Consider the following 18,325-nt stretch of genomic DNA (forward strand, 5'->3'; position numbering starts at 1 on the left):
GATAGAGGAAATGGTTGTGAGAGTGGTATGCAAGATTTATAGCCCATCCTTGCTTCCTTCTGTTCTCTCTACTTCCTTATCACTGTGCTATGAGGGATCTGTTGGCAAGACCTGCAGCCTTAAACCAAGCCAGGTTAAGACCATCTGGCCACCAAGTATGGGCTGACATGATAGAAAAACCCTTCTGAACTTTAAGCCAAACAAGCAAAATCTCTTCATTAAGTTAGTCATGTCAAATGTTTCATCATAGCAACAAGCAATGCAACTAATACATCCAGATTCACAGGTGGAGGGAGCTAGAACTATGGTCACCAAACGTCTCTTGGTCTCCAGAATTTTTGTCTGTGCTGGTTCAGTCTTGACTTTCATGCTGGAGCAGAACATCCCTTTGCCAGATGGCACAGGTAGGACACCCAGATCTTACACATCTAGAATACTGTAAAGAGGAGATAGTTGATATGTGGCGTTCTTCTCCCACAGAGTGTCCTTTACTTCCAGGTTTTGCTTCAGATATTCATATATCATTGGTTTAGGGTAGTATCCCTTGATTAATGTCTACTAATAATTAAAATTGTGAGCAACTGTAAATGCTTCAGACACTTTATCGTCTTTATATGAAGGAATCAGGCAGTGTGGGTAAAGTGGAACATGCTCATTTTCTTTTGCTTTTTAAAATGTCCCCCTCATAAACTGATTGGTTTAGCTCTAGTAAATTAAGAGTCTAAGAGAGCTGACATATTCCTTGTCAGCTGAGTGGCCTCTTTGAGACATGACCTAAGATGGAGACTAATATTTTCAAGGTCCCACATACACAAATGTCACTGATACAAAGTTAGTAGCTATGTTAAAACGTAAGTAAGCATAAATCGCTTTTAAAAGATCATATGCAAAAGGTTTTTAACAAGTCCCACCACTGCAGTTTTACCACAGAACCAAGTTTTTACACTGATATTATCTGAACTACTTTACTTTCTGTCTCCCTCATCCTCATCATAGGGAACAATGAATCCATCCTCTCTGGTCTTTCAGCTCTGCAGGGAGTCACACCTGAAGGTTGCAGCCTTAATCTAGAGGCCTAGTGGGCTTCACCATTTTACAAATCTTCCAGCTGAATCCCCAGCCAGTTGCCCCTAGCCCTATAAACAAGATCCTGAAGATGAAGCCACGTGCTTAATTCAGAATAATGTCACACGGTGTTGTTGTTTGTGCCCTCATGAAACTTTAAAGTTGAAGAGGGCATTTGTGCTACAGTTTGGCTTATTTGTTTGAAGCTATTGGCAAACCTTTTGTTTGTTTTTTTTGTAAGCTTAGTGATTAGCTTAATATTTTTAATTTCTTTCAGTTTTAGCAAAAAAGGAAAACAAACACACAATAGCAACCAGATTCCAAGTAACTAGAGATCACACTGCTTCTTAGACACTGAATGTGTATTTGGAATGATTATTGGAGGAGGGATAATTTTACTGGGTTACAGGAGCATTTTCCAGAACCCTAAAACACTGGTGTTCTCATCCAGAGAGCCTGAGAAAATAGCCCCTCAATTAAGATTAATATCAGAGCACACAGAGAATAATGGCTTCATTGAAAATTCAGCCAAACTCTTTCTCTTGGGTTGGGAATGCCTTCTCAGTCTCATGAAGCTTTTGACGGCAGTGAATAAAGGCAAGAAAAGTAAGGATGAGACATGCCCAAGAGCAGATCATATGGGACCCACATCATCTTTTCAAGATTGGAGAGAAAAATCCAAAGTGAACAACTAGAAGTTGGATTTTAAGGTTACCTTTGTGTCTCTATGTCAAAGAAGGTCACAAGAGATCTTGAAGCTGTCTGTTTGGAGAGAATGTAGTTTAAACCCTTGATTTCATAATCATCCTGGGATTTTTATAGTCTAGTTCTCTATATCAAGGCAATCCCAATTTCAAGTTTTGGGCAAATGGTATATGATTTAAGATTAACCTCCTCAACCACATGTGCACTTAACACTTATCCTCATGGTGACAGACTTGATAACAAGCTGCCTTAGCCATTTCAATCACTCTGCTTTAACATCACACACACACACACACACACACACACACACACACACACACACACACACACCCCTAACAGCAGTGAGCACATACTAAATATTGACAGAGCACCTCTTTTCCAGAACTTTCTCAGGACAGACCAGTTTAAACACAACTGTCCACCATGTACTATAGATTATGTCTGGAGAAGCATGAAAGCAAGGCAGAAGGCCACGTCCAGATTCAGGTATACTGAGGACAGCATTCATCATATCCTTTCAACAGATTGGGGTCTATAGGTATGTTTTGATATCAAAAAAGAATAAACATGTCTTATAATTAGATGTAAATGTCTGACCCAGGAGGTACAAAATCACATCCAACAATAATCCAAGGAACAAAATGCACTACAGGTTTCTTCCAATTAACCCACCAATGTACCTCTTAGGTTTCTAAAGCAATTTCAAACCAGTGACTGCTATTCTTAAAGGATCTGAAATCCTCATGGCTTGCTGTTGCAAAGTACCATAGTGTTGTGGAATATTATTTTAGCTAGACAAAGATGTTTTACATTTATGTTGTAGAATGTTACTTTAACTATGTGAAGGTGTGCTACATTTGTTTCTGCTGCCTTTGTTAATGACATAAAGATGTGTTACATTTGTTTATGCTGTATCTGTTTAATTATGAAAGGATGCATTGCTGGTTCATCTTGCCTGCCTAAGTACATGATTGGTCTAATAAAAAGGTGAATGGCCAATAGCTTGCCAAGAAAGGGATAGGCAGGGCTGGAAGCCAGAGAGAATAAGTAGGAGGAGAAATCCAGGCTTTAGGAGGAGGAAGAAAGAAAGAGAAAGACAGAGACATGCCTTGGACAAGAAGTCAGGCCACTGCCATCCAGACATACCCAAGAAGCAGTGAAAGGAGGATTCGAAGAAGGAAAGAAAGGTAAAAAGCCTGGGGGGCAAAACATAGATGAGGAGAAATGGGTTAAGTCATAAGAGCTAGTGGGACAAGCATAAGATAAAGTCAAACATTCATAACTAATAAGAAGTCTCTGAGTCTTGATGTGGGATCTGGTTGGTGGCTCCCAAAGACAAGGCCTATTACACCATATGTTTACTAGCTTACAACCAGCAGACAATGATTTCTAGAGTCTGAGTTATCCAAACCAAGGAACCAGCAAATTCCAAATCTGCAGAGAACCCTGGGAGTCAGGTGTGAAGGGGCAGGGTGGAGACAAGTGTAAAGGGCCACACTCACAGACAAGCATTAGAGAAACCAGGAATGTTAAGCACACAGACTTTCCTCTTCAGCAGAAGGGGTGTGCATACCTGTTTTCCACCAAGAAGGCCGGGAATGAATGTTCTAATAACCTGGTAATCTTTGCTCATCTGCAGAGCCAGGCTTCATCTGAATCCCACTTATCCTGAGCATTGTTTCTCAATGTTACCCATCCTTACAAAGGACTTTTTGAAGACCTGTGAAGATCTGTCTCCAAGACTTGGGATTTGAGGACCTGAAAGAATGGGGCAGACTACAGTCTAATGCTGTGGGCAGCCTTCAGTTTCAGAAAAATATTGTCAGAAGAACATGTAAATAAAAGCTGGAAGGCATATACTAAATGTTGACAGAGAAGCCCATACTCAGAGCTTTCTCAGGACAGACAAATTGCTCCATGACTAAGAGCAACATGGGGAGGAAAGGGTTTATTTTTTCACACTTCCAAGTAACCATTTATCAAAAGCAGCGAGGGCAGAAGCTGATGCAGAGGCCATGGAGGGGTGCTGCTTACTGGCTTGCTTCCCATGGCTTGCTCAACCTGCTTTCTTCTAGAACTCAGGACCACCAGCCCAGGCATGACTCTTTCATGCCAATCACTTATTAAGAAAATGCCATACAGGCTTTTCTACAGCCAAATCTTAAGGGATATTTTCTCAGTTATAATTCCTCTCTTCCTGATGACTCTGGCTTGTGTCAAGCTGGCATAAAACCAGCCAATACAAGCCCCAAATGCTGAAGCTTCAGCATAGAAAGTCCAAGACCTGGGTCCTTCCCTGAAAGGAACCAGAAGAAACTCAGAATTCCCATAAATAGACTTGTCTTAATGAGGTATGGGTCTGGAATCTTCAGAAGACCCTTACAACTATGTGCCTGCTGAACCCCTCTGGGTACCACTGCCCTTGGCATCTAGACAGTTCCTCTACCTCATCCAGTTCTTTCTTATAGTGCTACCTTGTTAATGACCACTCTTCCTCAGCACTCCCAGCTACCTAACTTAGTTATATCATATAATAGCATTTGATATTTGTATATCCAATTGTTTATCTGTTTACCAGCTATGATTCTGGCAGAATTTGCTCTATTTTCTTCAATCCTATAATTCCAATTTCTAGAATATGGGCTAGCCAAGTGATGTTCAATGTTTTTGAGTTATTATTGACTGAATGAATGAGTACTTAATAATTTGAATTATTAGAAAACAAAGAATCATCATCCAGGAATGACATCTTCCCTACTTCACCTTGCTGGTTCAATGAAGCCAGCTGAAGAGCACGGAGCTTGCATTTCATTTGGCCACAAGAGGGTGCTGTTGGTCAGTTTTTTTTGGTTTTTTTTTTTTTTTTTGGTTTTGTTTTCTGTCTGTGACATAGTCAAATATTCAGAGACTATTCATGCCTTCTACTTTCTTATGCATCAGAAAAGAAACCTGAGATAGGATCATGTCTGCAGCCAAAACATTCTATGCGTTGCCTTTACTCCAATGTTGTTCAACCAAACTGCTAAAATCTATATCAAGAATGAGCCCTAAAAGAAAAAAAATCTCCAGAAAGCAAGAACAGGTGGAATGTGCTGAAAGATACCACCAAAAAGGGGATCCTCTGCCTTGGTAGCTTCTGCCACCAACTAAACAGGTGACTTCATGCTTTCTCCGTGTCCCTCCTTTCCTTCCTTCCTTCCTTCCTTCCTTCCTTCCTTCCTTCCTTCTGCAACGTCAGCACTTTGTCCGTTCTCCTGAAAGTACGCACTCTACCAGGTTTTAGTTGTCACCTTTTAGATGCACTGGAAAACGGCATTCATTATTTTTCTAAGTCTGTTTTGTAATGCCACTGTGACAAAGGGGCTGGGTGGGGACTGGTCAGAAATAAAGAGGACACTAATTAAGGTCAGAGCACTTAGGAATGACAGCAGCAGGTTGAAGACAGGAGACTACTGGAAACCCAAAGAAGGTTCTAGGAGCTTTTGGTAGACAGTGGGAATGGCTGTCTCCAGTCAGGAGGAATTAGAGTGTAGGACTTGATGATAATCAAAAATATTTGCTTAGCTGTATCTAAAAGTACACATTTTTATTTTGTTGTATCTAGAGATATTTTATGAATTTTACTTTTGTTAACACAAAAAGCTATATCTATAGCTATATACTGTTATTAATATAAGACTCCTGGTCTTATATTAAGTCTAGTTCCATTAGTGTTCTCATGTGAGCCTCCCTAAATGCCTGGGAATCTAACAAATGAACATGTGATTTTACTATTTCCTTAATAAAATAAAGAGAAAATGGAAGTCCCAGGGAGTTTTTATTTTTGTTTTGTCTGAAGAGAACAGGCAACTTGTGCATACATAGGAAGGGCCCAGAATGCACAGAACAACACAATGGACTCTGGTCAAATGCATTCTGTATTTGACAGAGAGACACTTCAGAAGAGAATTAAGTATACAGCTCAGCTGTCACATAGAGGCTCTGAGTCATAGGCTTCTAGTTCCTTCCTGGCCCCCATCACCATTGCAAGGCCACAGCCATGGCCCCTCCATTGGGGGTGCAATGCGAGGCCCGGCAGGTCACCGGACATTAATGTGGTAGTACATCTTCTACCTCTAGAGTAAGGAAGGGAAACAATATGTCCCTCAGCCACTTCAGTGTGCTTCTGCTCATCAGCATGGGCAGGGTGTCCACAAGAAGATCTGGGTTTATGTACTGCAGGTGGAAAAGTATATAGCCCAATAACCGAAGGAAGATGATGATCATGAAGAAAAGGTACCGGAAGTGCCTGTAATGAGGAATTCATCGTTAGAGTAACAGAACTGGACAACTTAACATCAAGCAATGGGAAATGAACTTGTAAATGGATGGTGAGTTGCTTTCTTTTGGCAAAACTATCAGGTGTACTTAGGGCATGGAGAGTAGAGATGGTGAGTGCAGATAACAGAACACAGAAAACCAGTGAATCAGTGGTCAAGCATTAAGCATTTCCTTCATGACATGTAAGTTTTCCAATAGAACAGACAAACTTTTAGTACTACACGTAGGGCAGGCCTTTTGCAGGTTAACAGCAAATGTTTAAGATGGTCGGTCACATTGTGAATCTCATGGCCAGTGATGCTCTCATGTCTCCTACGGCAAGTCTAGAAAAAGTGCAGGTAAGTCTCCTTATTTCAAAAATTTGAAAAAGAAAAGACAGAATTCAAGATTTTCTCCCTATAATTTTTCAGTCCACAGCAAAACAACAATGAAAGTCAGTGCACCCTGTTTTCTCTTTCCAAGAATGTAGCAAAGATTTGGGATGCCAGGCCCTGAAAAACCAAAAGGGAGCATTCTGGGGAATAGAAGAATTGAAACGAAATGTAGCCTACAGCTTCCATCCCATGATTTTTGCTAATTCTTCTAGCTATTTAGAACCATGTAAGTCCGCTGTCCTAAGTCCATGTATAGGAGCTCAGGTCAGAGAACTCTGAGATGGCATGACTATCTGTTTGATGTTAATACTCATTCTTTTGGCCTGTATGAAGTCTACTACACAGTGAGAGTGGCCTGAACCAACTAGGCCAGGGCATGATTCTGCCACTCACCTTAACAAAAACTTCCTCTTCTGTTTCTTGATGATGATCTTCTCCTGTGGAAAGTAATGAACATGAACACTATGTGTGACTGGAATCTCAAGGAAAAGTAGTGCAGTGCGTGGGGGTAGGAGGCTCCAAGGAGAGTCCTTGCAGTTAAGCCAGTCAGCTTTGTATCCTGGCTCTGCCTTTGTCTAGATGCCATGGTGTAGTCTAGGCAACAGAACCCCACTTTCTATCTCCAGGATTTTTAAAAAGAGGAGAGTGAGAGAGACATCCTAGGAAGAAGAAGGACCAGAGAAAAGCCCAAGCATAGACAGACAACTCACCATGTCACTTTGAATGGTCTCTTCCAGAGTTGCCCCAGGTTTCACTACTTGGGAGGAGTCATTCTGGGCTTTGGATCTGGATTTAAAAACAACAGAAAAGATCAGAGCCAGTTACCATGAAAACACAACCCAAGGAACTACTCCAAGAGCGTTCCTAAATCATGAAACTCCTGTGACATGGTTGAAACAGCAACCAAAGACATTGGGAAAGATGACTGATTCTTTTCTGTTATGAGCAGTTTTCCTCCCTGCTAGCCTGGACCCACCACCGCGCCAGCCCCAAATGATGCACAGAAAGACGCTGTATTAGATATAAAGCTGGTGGCCAGTTACTAGTTTCTTATCAGCTAGCTCTGTCTTAAATATTAACCCATTTCTATTAATCTAAGTACTTCCACATGGTCTTTTCTTACCAGAGAAAGGGGCTGGCATTCTTCTCTTTCCATCCTCCATCTTGACTCTCCTCCCTACTACTTCCTCTCTCCTCCTAGTCTCACCTATCTTGCTTTTTCTATTGGCCAACAGTGCTTTATTTATTAACCAATAAGAGAAACATATTTACAGAATGACATCTCCCATTACTTTTCCAATTTTCAAATTTAGCATATAATGGGTTTCATTATGGCCTTTTTATATACACATGATTTACTATATTTCCTTTTAATATATTCCTCTTTACAACTGCCTTCTTGGTGCCTCTTACTTACTTTCTGATTGATTCCCTTTCTCCCCATATAGCTCCTAACTTCTGCCTCCATGTCACATGTATTCCTCTTTTTTGGGGTGGTGGTGAGAAATGAACTGAGGAGCCTACATGTTTTAGGCAAAAATTCCCCAAATATTTACTTCTTTCTCTTTAGTGTCCTAAATTCTATTTTTAACTGCTCCATACATACAATACTCACAATGTATTGGCTTGATGTCAGGCCATAAGGTATAACTTTGGGGGAAATAACTTCTGCCATTCTCCTCTTCAAGTGCCAACTCTTCTCTAACATCTGACTCATTTTCTTCTCTCCAAAGTCTTCTGGTCAATGCTAGCTTATTTGTTTTATTTAGAATTGTTTTCTGTTACAGAATTAATCCAGTAAGCTTATACATGATTTTCACGGGTATTTTCTTTTATAGTAATCAATAAAGGGGTAAAGGGAGAATTTGGTACAAACTCCTTGCTCTTCCACGATGGAGTAGTTTGTGTTAGGCCATCACAATTCCAAAAGTAACTATAAAACTGGGCAAAATGCACTACTGATGGAGATGACAGTCAGGAGTCAAAGGAAAATAAGGTCTTGAGTAAAGAGAAGCACACAGAGGAGTTAATTGTCCATCAAGGCTTTCCTTTAGGAACATGTGGCCACTTGCAGTGCAAGAAAAAAAAATATATTTGTATTGAAATTTGTTGGTTCAAAAATAGCCAAAATAACCTTAAATAAGAGTGGAAAAATTTGCAGATTATATCTACCATATGTTAAGACTAAATATAAAGCTATAGTGAAGTAGTTCAGTATAGGTAAAAGGACAGAGATTAATTGTACAGAATAATGCATAAAAAACAGGCTCACATACATAATGTCTCCCAACCTAGAAAATGAGAAGGTACCAACTGAAATAAAATCAACTCTTTAAACTTTTAAGTACTTAAAACTTAAAAGTTTAAAGAATATACAGGGCTAGTTGGACACAGGAAGGATAGATTTCAGATGAGGGCAAGTATAAACAATAAATAAAATATCTGGGGGAAATCATAGAAGAGTCATTCTCCTGAGAACTGAACTCAAGGCCTGAGAAAAACAATAAGCAAATAGGAATGGCATCTTTCCAATGTATAAATGTACCACATATTCTTTATCCATTCTTTAGTTGTGGGGCATCTAGGTTGTTTCCAGGTTCTAGCTATTACAAATAATGCTATGAACATAATTGAACAGATGTCTTTGTTGCATGGATGTGGATCTTTTGGGTATGTGCCTAAGAGTGGAATTGCCGGGTCCTGTGGTAGACTGATTCTCATTTTCCTGAGGAACTGCCATACTGATTTCCAGTTTGCACTCCCACCAGCAGTGGAGGAGTGTTCCCCTCTCTCCACATCCTTTCCACCATAAACTGTCATTGGTGTTTCTGATTTTAGCCATTCTGACAAGAGTAAGATGGTATCTCAGAGTTGCTTTGATTTGCATTTCCCTGATGACTAATGATGTTGTACACTTTCTTAAGTGTCTTTCAATCATTTTTGATTCCTCTATTGAAAATTCTCCATTAAATTCTGTATCCCACTTTTTAATAGAGTTATTTGGTGTTTTGGTAACTAGCTTCTTGAATTCTTTGTATATTTTGGAAATCAGCTGTCAGATGTGGGGTTGGTGAAAATCTTTTCCCTCTCTGTGGGCTGCTGTTTTGTCTTGTTGACTGTGTCCTTTTCCTTACAGAATGTCTCAGTTTCAGGAGGTCCCATTTATTAATTGTTGATCTCAGTGTCTATGCTACTGGAGTTATGTTCAGGAAGTGGTCTCCTGTACCAATTTGTTCAAGGATACCTCCCACTTTCTCTTCTAAGAGGGTTGGTGTGGCTGGATTTATGTTGAGGCCTTTGATCCATTTGGACTTAAGTTTTGTGCATGGTGATAGACATGGATCTCAGCAGAGAAAAACAATGGAATCTTGAAAGTCGCAGGAAAATGGATGGAACTTTAAGAAACAATCCTGAATGAGTTAACCAGTCATAAAAAGAGGAACAGGGTATGTACTCACTCATATATGTATTTTAGACATAGAGCAAAGGATCACCAGCCTACAATTCACACCACCAGAGAAACTAGGATACAAGGAGGACCCTAAAAGAGTCATACAAGGTACCCCACAGAAGGGGAAAGGGAGTTAGGAAAAGGAGAACGGGAGAAGAGAGGAGAACATGAGGGACGAGGAAGATTGAGTATGGGGACAAATAGAGAAGAGCAAGAAAAGAGATGCTATAACAGGAGCCATTATAGGTTTGAAGAGAAAACTGACACTAGAGAAATATCCAGAGACCTACAAGGATGATCCCAACTAATAATCTGAGTAATAGTGGAGAGGGTACCTTAAATGCCCTTCCCTGATAATGAGATTGATAACTAACTTATATGCCATCTTAGAGCACTTATCTAGTAGCTGATGGAAACAGAAGCAGACTCCCACAGCTAAACACTGAGACAAACTCCTGGAATCCAATTGCAGAGGGAGGAGTGATGAGAAAAGGGGGCAAGACCAGGCTACAATACCCCACAGAGACATCTGACCTAAACAAGATGGAGCTTATGGACCCCAGACTGATAGCTGGGAAACCAGTTCAGACCCCCTAAACATGGGTCTCAGAAGTCCTGGGTAGTCTATGGGACCTCTGAGAGTGGAACAAGGATATATCTCTTGTGCACAAAAGAACTTTGTAAGCACATTCCCTATGGAAAGATACTCCCTTAACTTAGAGACAGGAGGGAGGGACTAGGTCCTACTCCAAGACTTGACAAATTTTGATGATTCCTTCTGGAAGGCCTCACCCTCCCTGTGGAGTTGGTAGGGAATGTGAGGGGAGGGGAGATCAGGGGACATAGGATGATGGGAGGGAGAGAGAACTGGGATCTATATGTAAAATAAGAAAGAATAATAAAAAGGGGGGGATGGCATCTTTACCCTCTGAGCCATCTTCCAGCTCAGAATTCTTGTACAGTTCTCATGGGTGAGAATATTGATATGGACACTAAAAACATTGCTTCATCTAGTACAACAAAGATGTGTGTATCCAATAACCCCTCAAAAATGGAAGGATACATTTATCAAAAGGCATACATAAGGATGTTTTATAGGGAATTGTAATAGTCAAATGTTCATCAGTAATAGATTAATTATATCATATTCGTACAATGGAATATTATAAGGAGAAAATCACATGATAGAGAAAAGCCTCAGTGAAAGCCAGACATAGAGAATACAGATTGAATTTATAGAAAACATCTAGGATACAGTTTTTAAATAATCAGACTAGTGGTTACCTTTGTAAGGGGTATTGACAAGGTAGGGGGTCCAAGGAACTTCTGGGCTTATGATACTCTACATGTAGATCTGAGTGATACTAATGTGGATACATATAGAAAAAGCTAACAGCTATGTATTTAAGTTGTGTGCAGCCTATGCATGTTGTATCACATATAATACAATTAATAAGTATAAACAGAAAGTGTGTCAAGTTCTATGTAACACATCCATAGATCTCTGGTCATTCCATTGTGTCAAATGTCCTGAGAAAGGTTGTGATACACACAGATGCTAGTAATTTTTTCACCTTACATGTAATATCTCTTTGCTATGATTGTTCATCTCTGAACATAGCTTTAGTAGTGATGGGGACACTGCATTCAACTAACGATACATGAAAAGAGCATCATGAAAACATGTCAGGTCCCAGTTACTGGGTGGGAGAGCAGTCTGAGTGCTGATGTCTGGAGCATGCGTAGAGGTTTCCAGGAATGACCAGCTGTGGATCCTTTACTCAGTAACACCAGCTGTTCTAATGCCTTGCCATGCAGTGAACTGCCTGCAGCCCACCAGGCAGAGGTTGTTTCCCAAACTTACATTTCTTTTTCAAGCAGCATCACTTCTTGCTTCTTCTCCATCTCCCTCAGAATTTCTTGGTATTTCTTCCCGTGGGAGGGGACATCATAAACAAGAATTTTTGTCTTTATTTAAAAGTCACCCATAGGAATATTCCACTAAAATAAATTCCCAATATTCTAAACACTTCACCACAACAGGGTGCACAAAGTAGGGGGCGTTCTAATGAAAAAAAAAAAGTAGAGGTACGAGTGACAGGATGGGCATATAAGAACAAAAGTTCCTCTTCCAGACCTTGATCATACTCAAATCTCAGATCTAACCTAAACTGAGTTCCCAGATCAGGTAACCTAGCTCCCCAAAGCCCTAGTGTTCTCCGTGGAACTCCTCAGACTTACTAGACAAATGAGTTTATAAAAACATTAAAACACTAAGCAAATGCATTGAGGAACCCTGTATGACGAGTTCAACACATTGTCTAGAACACTCATGTTCAGTGATCATCATGTTGAGTAAAAGCCATTTCCCCACTGCATATGGTAGCCTAATGAGAAAATGGCTGTCTCCTGAGTTGGGGAGATCTGCCTCCATTCTGACTTCCCCAGTAACATTGTACCTTTATGTAGTGGGCCTGATCTTCACAGAGCTGATTTACAGATTGGTAGTCACTTTCCATCTAGAAGAAAAAGAAAAGCAAATAAACCTCATGAGTTCAATATGTACCAAGTTTTGGCTGCTTCCCTGGTAACCTGCCTTGTACATTGGACATATGGCTGGTTACATGGCATTTCCTTACTTAAAGGGAAAACAACCACCTTGCAAAAGGTGACCTCATCATTCAGGCATAGGACCTAAGTTTGAGTGGAGAAAGGGCAAAACTTCACCAGCATTGTCCTGTGCCTCTCTGGAAAATAGGAGAGAATGCAATAGGACTATTAGATTTGGTATTCTACAAGGTATTTGGGAGCAGATGAATATTTTACAAATGGCCAGTATTTAATGAACAGTTTTTGTTTGTTTTGATTTTTTTGTTGTTTTGGTTTTGGGTTTCTTTTTTTCCACCACCTGCTTGTGAATCAGAAATTCACATGCCAGGTTTTGCTGCTCCATCCCTCCCATGCCTGAAACCCTTTCGGAAGAGCCTCAGGCTTTCAGCCTATTTATGCCCTAGGTAGACACTTAGTGGAAAAGGCAGTGGTCTAATCCAACCTTGGCTATTTCCTCCTCTTGTTGCACACAGGACTCGGTTAAATTTTGTAGTTTCACCTAGGAAGATGGTAATAGCAGAAAATGAACAGCATTCCTTTGTGCAAGGACAACCCAGGTTAGCAGAAAGCAATCTCAGAGTGGCTGTGGTGTATTGAGGACAAGTAACAGTTAAGAGAGGATATGGCCATTTAGTGTTTTACAGACCAGGAAACAAAAGCACATATGTTAGATATGCAACAAAGTCTCAGAATGGCAGAGCTGACATGTAACCCTTAATAGGCAGACTCTCCAGTGAATGTGGCCATTCTTCCTCCTCCTGACCAGTCTTTTTCTTCCACTCATTCAGGATGGTGCCCAAATGCTCTCTAAACCACATGAGGGTCATAGGAGACATCCCACCTTTTCAGAGAAAGGCAGACAGTGGGGTGCTTGATGGTTGGCTCAGCCTAATGGCACACTTGCTCCCTAAAACTGGGAAGAGCTTCTCAATAGGCTTTGTCCCCTGTTTGTTTTGTTCACTTAACAAATATCTATTGGACATCTGCTATATGCCAAAATGGTCTAGACAATGGGGTGCAAACAATAGGCTCAGGAAACCCACAGCTGACCTGAACAGACTGATAGCTGGGAAACCAGCATAGGACAGACCCAGGACACCCTGAGTGTGGGTGTTAGGAGAACAGGGCAGTCTGTGGACTTCTGTAGTGGATCAGTATTTATCCCTAGTGTACAAATGGACTTTGGGGGTCCATTCCACATAGAGAGATACTCTCTCAGCCCAGACACCAGGAAGGACCTAGGCCCTGCTGCAAACGATATGACAGACTTTGAAGATCCCCCATGGAAGGCCTCACCCTCCCTGGGGAGCAGAAAGGGATGGGATAGGAGGTTGGTGGGGAAGGGGAACAGGAGAGGGAGAGAGAACTGGGATTGACATGCAAAACAAGCTTGTTTCTGATTTAAATAAGAAAAAAAACTAATCTCAGCTGCTTTGCTTTCTAGTAGAGTAGAAATATGAACTGAAATTTGAAAAGAAAATTTTCTTCATAAACCACAGCTTGGTGAACTGTATAACATTATTGATATATCCTTATATAACTGAGAATTCACATTTTCTTTCTACTTGAATGTCTGTACTTATGTTGTCCTCATTTAGATATAAACATATCCAGGGAAGACCCTAGTAAAGTTTTGGAATGTGTTCCGTTAACTGATGAGGATTTTGAGCCATTCCCTCCTCCTGAAGTCAATGTAGGCACCTCTGCTTCTAGTGTGAACACCAGTGTTAGGATGACCCATGTCACCTCTGTTTCTAGTGTGAATACCAATGTTAGGATGACCCATGTCACCTCTGCTTCTACTGTGAGAGCTAGTGTTAGGATGACCCTTGTCACTTCTGCTTCTAGTGTGAAAGCTAGTGTTAGTATGACCCTTGTCTAGTGTAAACACTAGTGTTAGGATGACCCTTGTCACCTCTGCTTCTAGTGTGAAAGCTAGAGTTATGTTGCCTATGGGAAGAAAGGACTCTGGCTCTTCTTTGATACACACATGGATGTGTCTAGTGTCACACTTAGGATAGTCTATGAAAACAGCCTCCCAGAACCCAGGCCTCCGATACATGTGCAACAAAATTTCCCAGTTTGCTATTCTACTCACCTTCAATTCTGCTATTTTATTTTTTAGGGTTTCTGGATCAGGGGCAGTATTCTTATGTCCTCTTGAAATCTGAAATATCATTCCAATAACTGTGAACTCATCAAGGCAAATGGATGAGGTAGGATAAGGTTAGACTCTGGGGTCTTAGCCAGTGGAAAGATTGTGGTTACTATTTGGGTACTGAACACCAGATGGAAATATGTCTGTCTAAAGATTCTGAAGGTGTTGGGGTGTGGAGCACAGAAATGTTACTTCTAACTAGAGAGTCCAGGAAGACAACAACTCTATTAGCAGTCTTTAAAAATCAGTCACATTTCAAGGATGAACTCTGAGTGAGAAATGTGTTCATTTGTGTGTATTATATAAAAAAATCTATATTTTATGTGGTTACATATTACTGTGCATATATATATTATATATATATATATGCATAGAACTTACCTCTTATGTCCCCTGCCCATTCCACCAGTATTTCTTTTGTAATGACAGTGTTGTAGGAAGTGGGATGCTTTACTACCTGGGGTATCTCCTTACCTTCTTCTGAAGTTCTATGACATTTTTGCTTAGGACCTTATTCTTTTTCTCCTGTAGGAAGAAGGAATTTAAAAAGACAAACAGATTCTGCTCTCAATTGTTTTCTTTACAAAGGTCATATAAATAATATGTAAGGATGAGTGTATCAGTTTAAAAAAAGTGCACCCTGGTCTGACATGGCAGATCTGCGACAGAACCAAGGTCTTGTCCCCATGCCTAGTGCTTCATTGCCACAGCGCTCTCCCAAGCAGCTGTGATTTCTGTAGCCACAGAGGTGGAGCCTGTGCAGAGCCTCTGGAGATAAGAACAGAATGATCAACGAGGAAGGCATTGGCCATTTAGAAGCCCCTCTCACCAGCTTTGCTGTCTCCAGCCTCAGGTCCTTCAGGGCATTCTCCTTCTGTATTATGATCTCACTGAAGTCATCCCTCTCTGGGACTCTCCCAATGGACAGGGCAATATCTCTTTCAAGACTGAAAAACAGTTACTCAGGTGTGGCTCAGTCCTAAAGAAGCTGCCACCAAAACCACACTGCCAACATCTTGAGTTTCAGTAACAAGAAAACGTCAACTAAATGAAGAAATTGGGTGCTAAGATTTGTAAAAAAGAAGCTTTTTGAAGCATCACAGCTCATGTTTCAGGATTTAAATAACACACTGAGCTATCCACCAGGGAAGTGAAAGCCCTCTCTGCTCCCTTCTAACCTATAGATATCACTTGAGAAGCTCCACTTCCCTCTAATCTATGGAAACCACCTGACCTTCTCCTTCACCAAAGGCAAAGCCTGACCTTTGAATAGATTCTTCTTTCTTTTGAATTTTTCTGAAAAGAATCTGATTGGCCTCGTCCAGCCTCTGTAGTTCCTTTTCAAGGTCCGCGTTCAGGTAGTTGAGGTTTTGTTTTATGGCTTCTAAACTTGATATTTCTGTTATCTCATGCCTACAGGAAGAAATGTCTTCATAACTAAATTCATATCAGAACATTAGAATCCCAAGAAAACATCCCTGAATCTCACTCTCCAGTCTCTTATCATTTATGTGCCTAATTGGTTTGAATTTTTCCCCATGATAAACCAATTTCTGGTGTTTCTCATAAAATAAATGTATGACATATCACATTTTAAATTTAAATATAAGTGATACTAGAGTGCAAATCCTTTGTGAGCAAAAGAAAAACATCTCTATCTATCTATATACGTATGTATGTATGTATATTATTGTACCCTAACTAGCTCACTTCCAAAATTTTTACATGGGGAATGTGGAATCTAAGCAATACTTCTAAGGCATTTAAAGATAGAAAATGAAAGAAATTTTCTTAAGTCTTTTGTCACAAACTTGGATATTTTCTGTTTAGTCTGTCAGAAGCCTAGGTTGGGAGGGAAAAAGGGAAGGGAATGGATCTTTCCCCTAACCCAGGCAAACATGCTGGGTGACTGGACAGATTTTGCAGAATCCCACCATAGCAGTATGATGAAGGGAAGATGGAACTGAAATTTCTTCTAAGACCCTCTCAGGTTTAAGGACAGAGCATCCTTCACAACTATGGTCTGGATTGCTGAAAACTTCTAGAGCAGTCATCCTTCTAGATCCCTATTGTATTACTTACCCATCCTCCAATGGGTTCTGTCCAACATCTTCCATCGTTGGCTTCCTAGATGTGAATACAGACATCTGTCACAGGAAGGAAGGTCCTACTATCCAGCATGTCATTACCCAAAAAGAAGCTGGCAAAAGTCAGACACTCTTTGGGCAAGGCAGAATCAAGTTTGAACATTCTGTATGCTCTTACTTTTCCAGAATCAGTTTCAACATTTTATTTATTTATTTATTTATTCATCATTCATTTTTCTTATTTTACATATCGATCCCAGTACCCTCTCCCTCCTACCCTCCCTCTCTCTCTCCTTCTCTCCCTCCCTCCCATGCCCCCGGACCACCCTCCCATCACCCCCCACTCCACTGGTAGGGTAATGCCTTCCAGGAGAGAACAAAATCTCTCAAGTCTTTTGGAGTAAGGACTAGACCCTCCCTCCTTCCTCTAGGTTAAGGGAATATCCCTCCATGGGGGATGTGCTCCCAGAATCCTTTTGTGCACTAAGGATATATCCTGGTTCCACAGTCAGAGATCCCTTAGACTGCCCAGGCCTTCTAACTGAGACCCATGTTCAGGGGGTCCAATGCTGGTTTCCCAGCTATTAGTCTGGGGGCCCATTGGCTCCTCCTTCTTCAGGTCAGGTGTCCCTGTGTGTTTCTGTAGCCTGGTCTTTTCCTCCCTCTCTACATCTGGATTCCAGTTTGGCTCAGTGTTTAGCTGTGGGTGTTTGCTTCTGTTTCCATCAGCTACTAGATGAGGGCTCTATGATGGTGGATAAGTTAGTCATCAATCTCATTATCATGAAGGGGCATTTATGGTAGCCTTTCCACTGTTGCTCAAATTGTTAGCTGGAGTCAGTCTTGTAGGTCTCTGGACATTTCTCTAGAGTCAGTTTTCCCTTCAAACCTATAATGGCTTCCTCTATTATGGTATCTCTCTTTTTTTCTATACAAACTAAATTTCAGCAAACTAGATCATAGCTTGATTTGGGGAACTTAGAAACCAATCACATGGAATGTAGAAATCTTTAAAAATTTCTTCTCTTTTGACCCTTTCCATTTCCTGCTTGCACTTACACTGGTGGGCAAAATTTTAAGGAATATGTAATAGACTCATGTATGCCTATTGACAAATACAAAAAGAATTTATTTCTAACTCAAGCCCTCAGGAAACAAAACAAAACAAAAAGAATGGAGAAATTGGCCACCTGATTCCTATTAGCCTATTACTTTGCAACTTTTCAACAATCTCTAGAGAGTAAAGGCTGAGTTGATCATGAAATAGCAGATTCAACAATACAACACAATTCCTGGGAACAATACAGAAGCATCAAGTTTTAAGTCAGACCCAAAGGCTGGTATTTAATAACCATTGCAGCAGAACCATGTTCAGTCTCAGGAAGGCAGAATTCCAAAAAGCCATTCCTCTTTCACATTCCTCATCCTGCTTTAAAGCTCTTCAATTCAATACCTTTTGAAGTTCATCTCCCACCTCCTTCCTTTAATCATTTCTGTTCCATTTTCCTTTTCCTCCAGAAGTTTCTTTACCCACAAGAAATCCCAAACTGTGCTA

At 40.6% G+C, this 18,325-nt stretch overlaps 1 protein-coding gene across 1 annotated transcript; it reads right to left on the reverse strand.

The window, feature by feature from the left end:
* Window positions 1-5,786: 5,786 nt before the first annotated feature.
* On the reverse strand, window positions 5,787-16,800 carry LOC127221699 (transmembrane and coiled-coil domain-containing protein 5B). The gene is made up of 11 exons (XM_051183720.1): window positions 16,766-16,800; window positions 15,947-16,096; window positions 15,513-15,630; window positions 15,158-15,208; window positions 14,624-14,692; window positions 12,968-13,024; window positions 12,375-12,434; window positions 11,780-11,844; window positions 7,175-7,250; window positions 6,858-6,901; window positions 5,787-6,058 (listed from the first exon to the last, which is right to left on the reverse strand). Exons 1-11 carry the CDS (start codon window positions 16,798-16,800, stop codon window positions 5,860-5,862), a joined length of 924 nt encoding a protein of 307 aa, XP_051039677.1. The 3' UTR covers window positions 5,787-5,859.
* Window positions 16,801-18,325: the final 1,525 nt, after the last annotated feature.

This window comes from Phodopus roborovskii, unplaced genomic scaffold (assembly GCF_943737965.1).
Source record: "Phodopus roborovskii unplaced genomic scaffold, PHOROB, whole genome shotgun sequence".
Taxonomy (NCBI): Eukaryota; Metazoa; Chordata; class Mammalia; order Rodentia; family Cricetidae; genus Phodopus; species Phodopus roborovskii.

Bases quoted from the DNA above. Each gene is read 5' to 3' on its own strand.
- LOC127221699 (XM_051183720.1), bottom strand. From the start codon at position 16,800: ATGGAAGATGTTGGACAGAACCCATTGGAGGATGG. The intron at 15,631-15,946 runs GTCAGGCTTTGC...ACTGTTTTTCAG, and splicing joins AAAGAAGAATCTATTCAAAG to TCTTGAAAGAGATATTGCCC. The intron at 7,251-11,779 runs GTAAGTTTGGGA...TTTTAAATCCAG, and splicing joins ATGCTGCTTGAAAAAGAAAT to ATCCAAAGCCCAGAATGACT.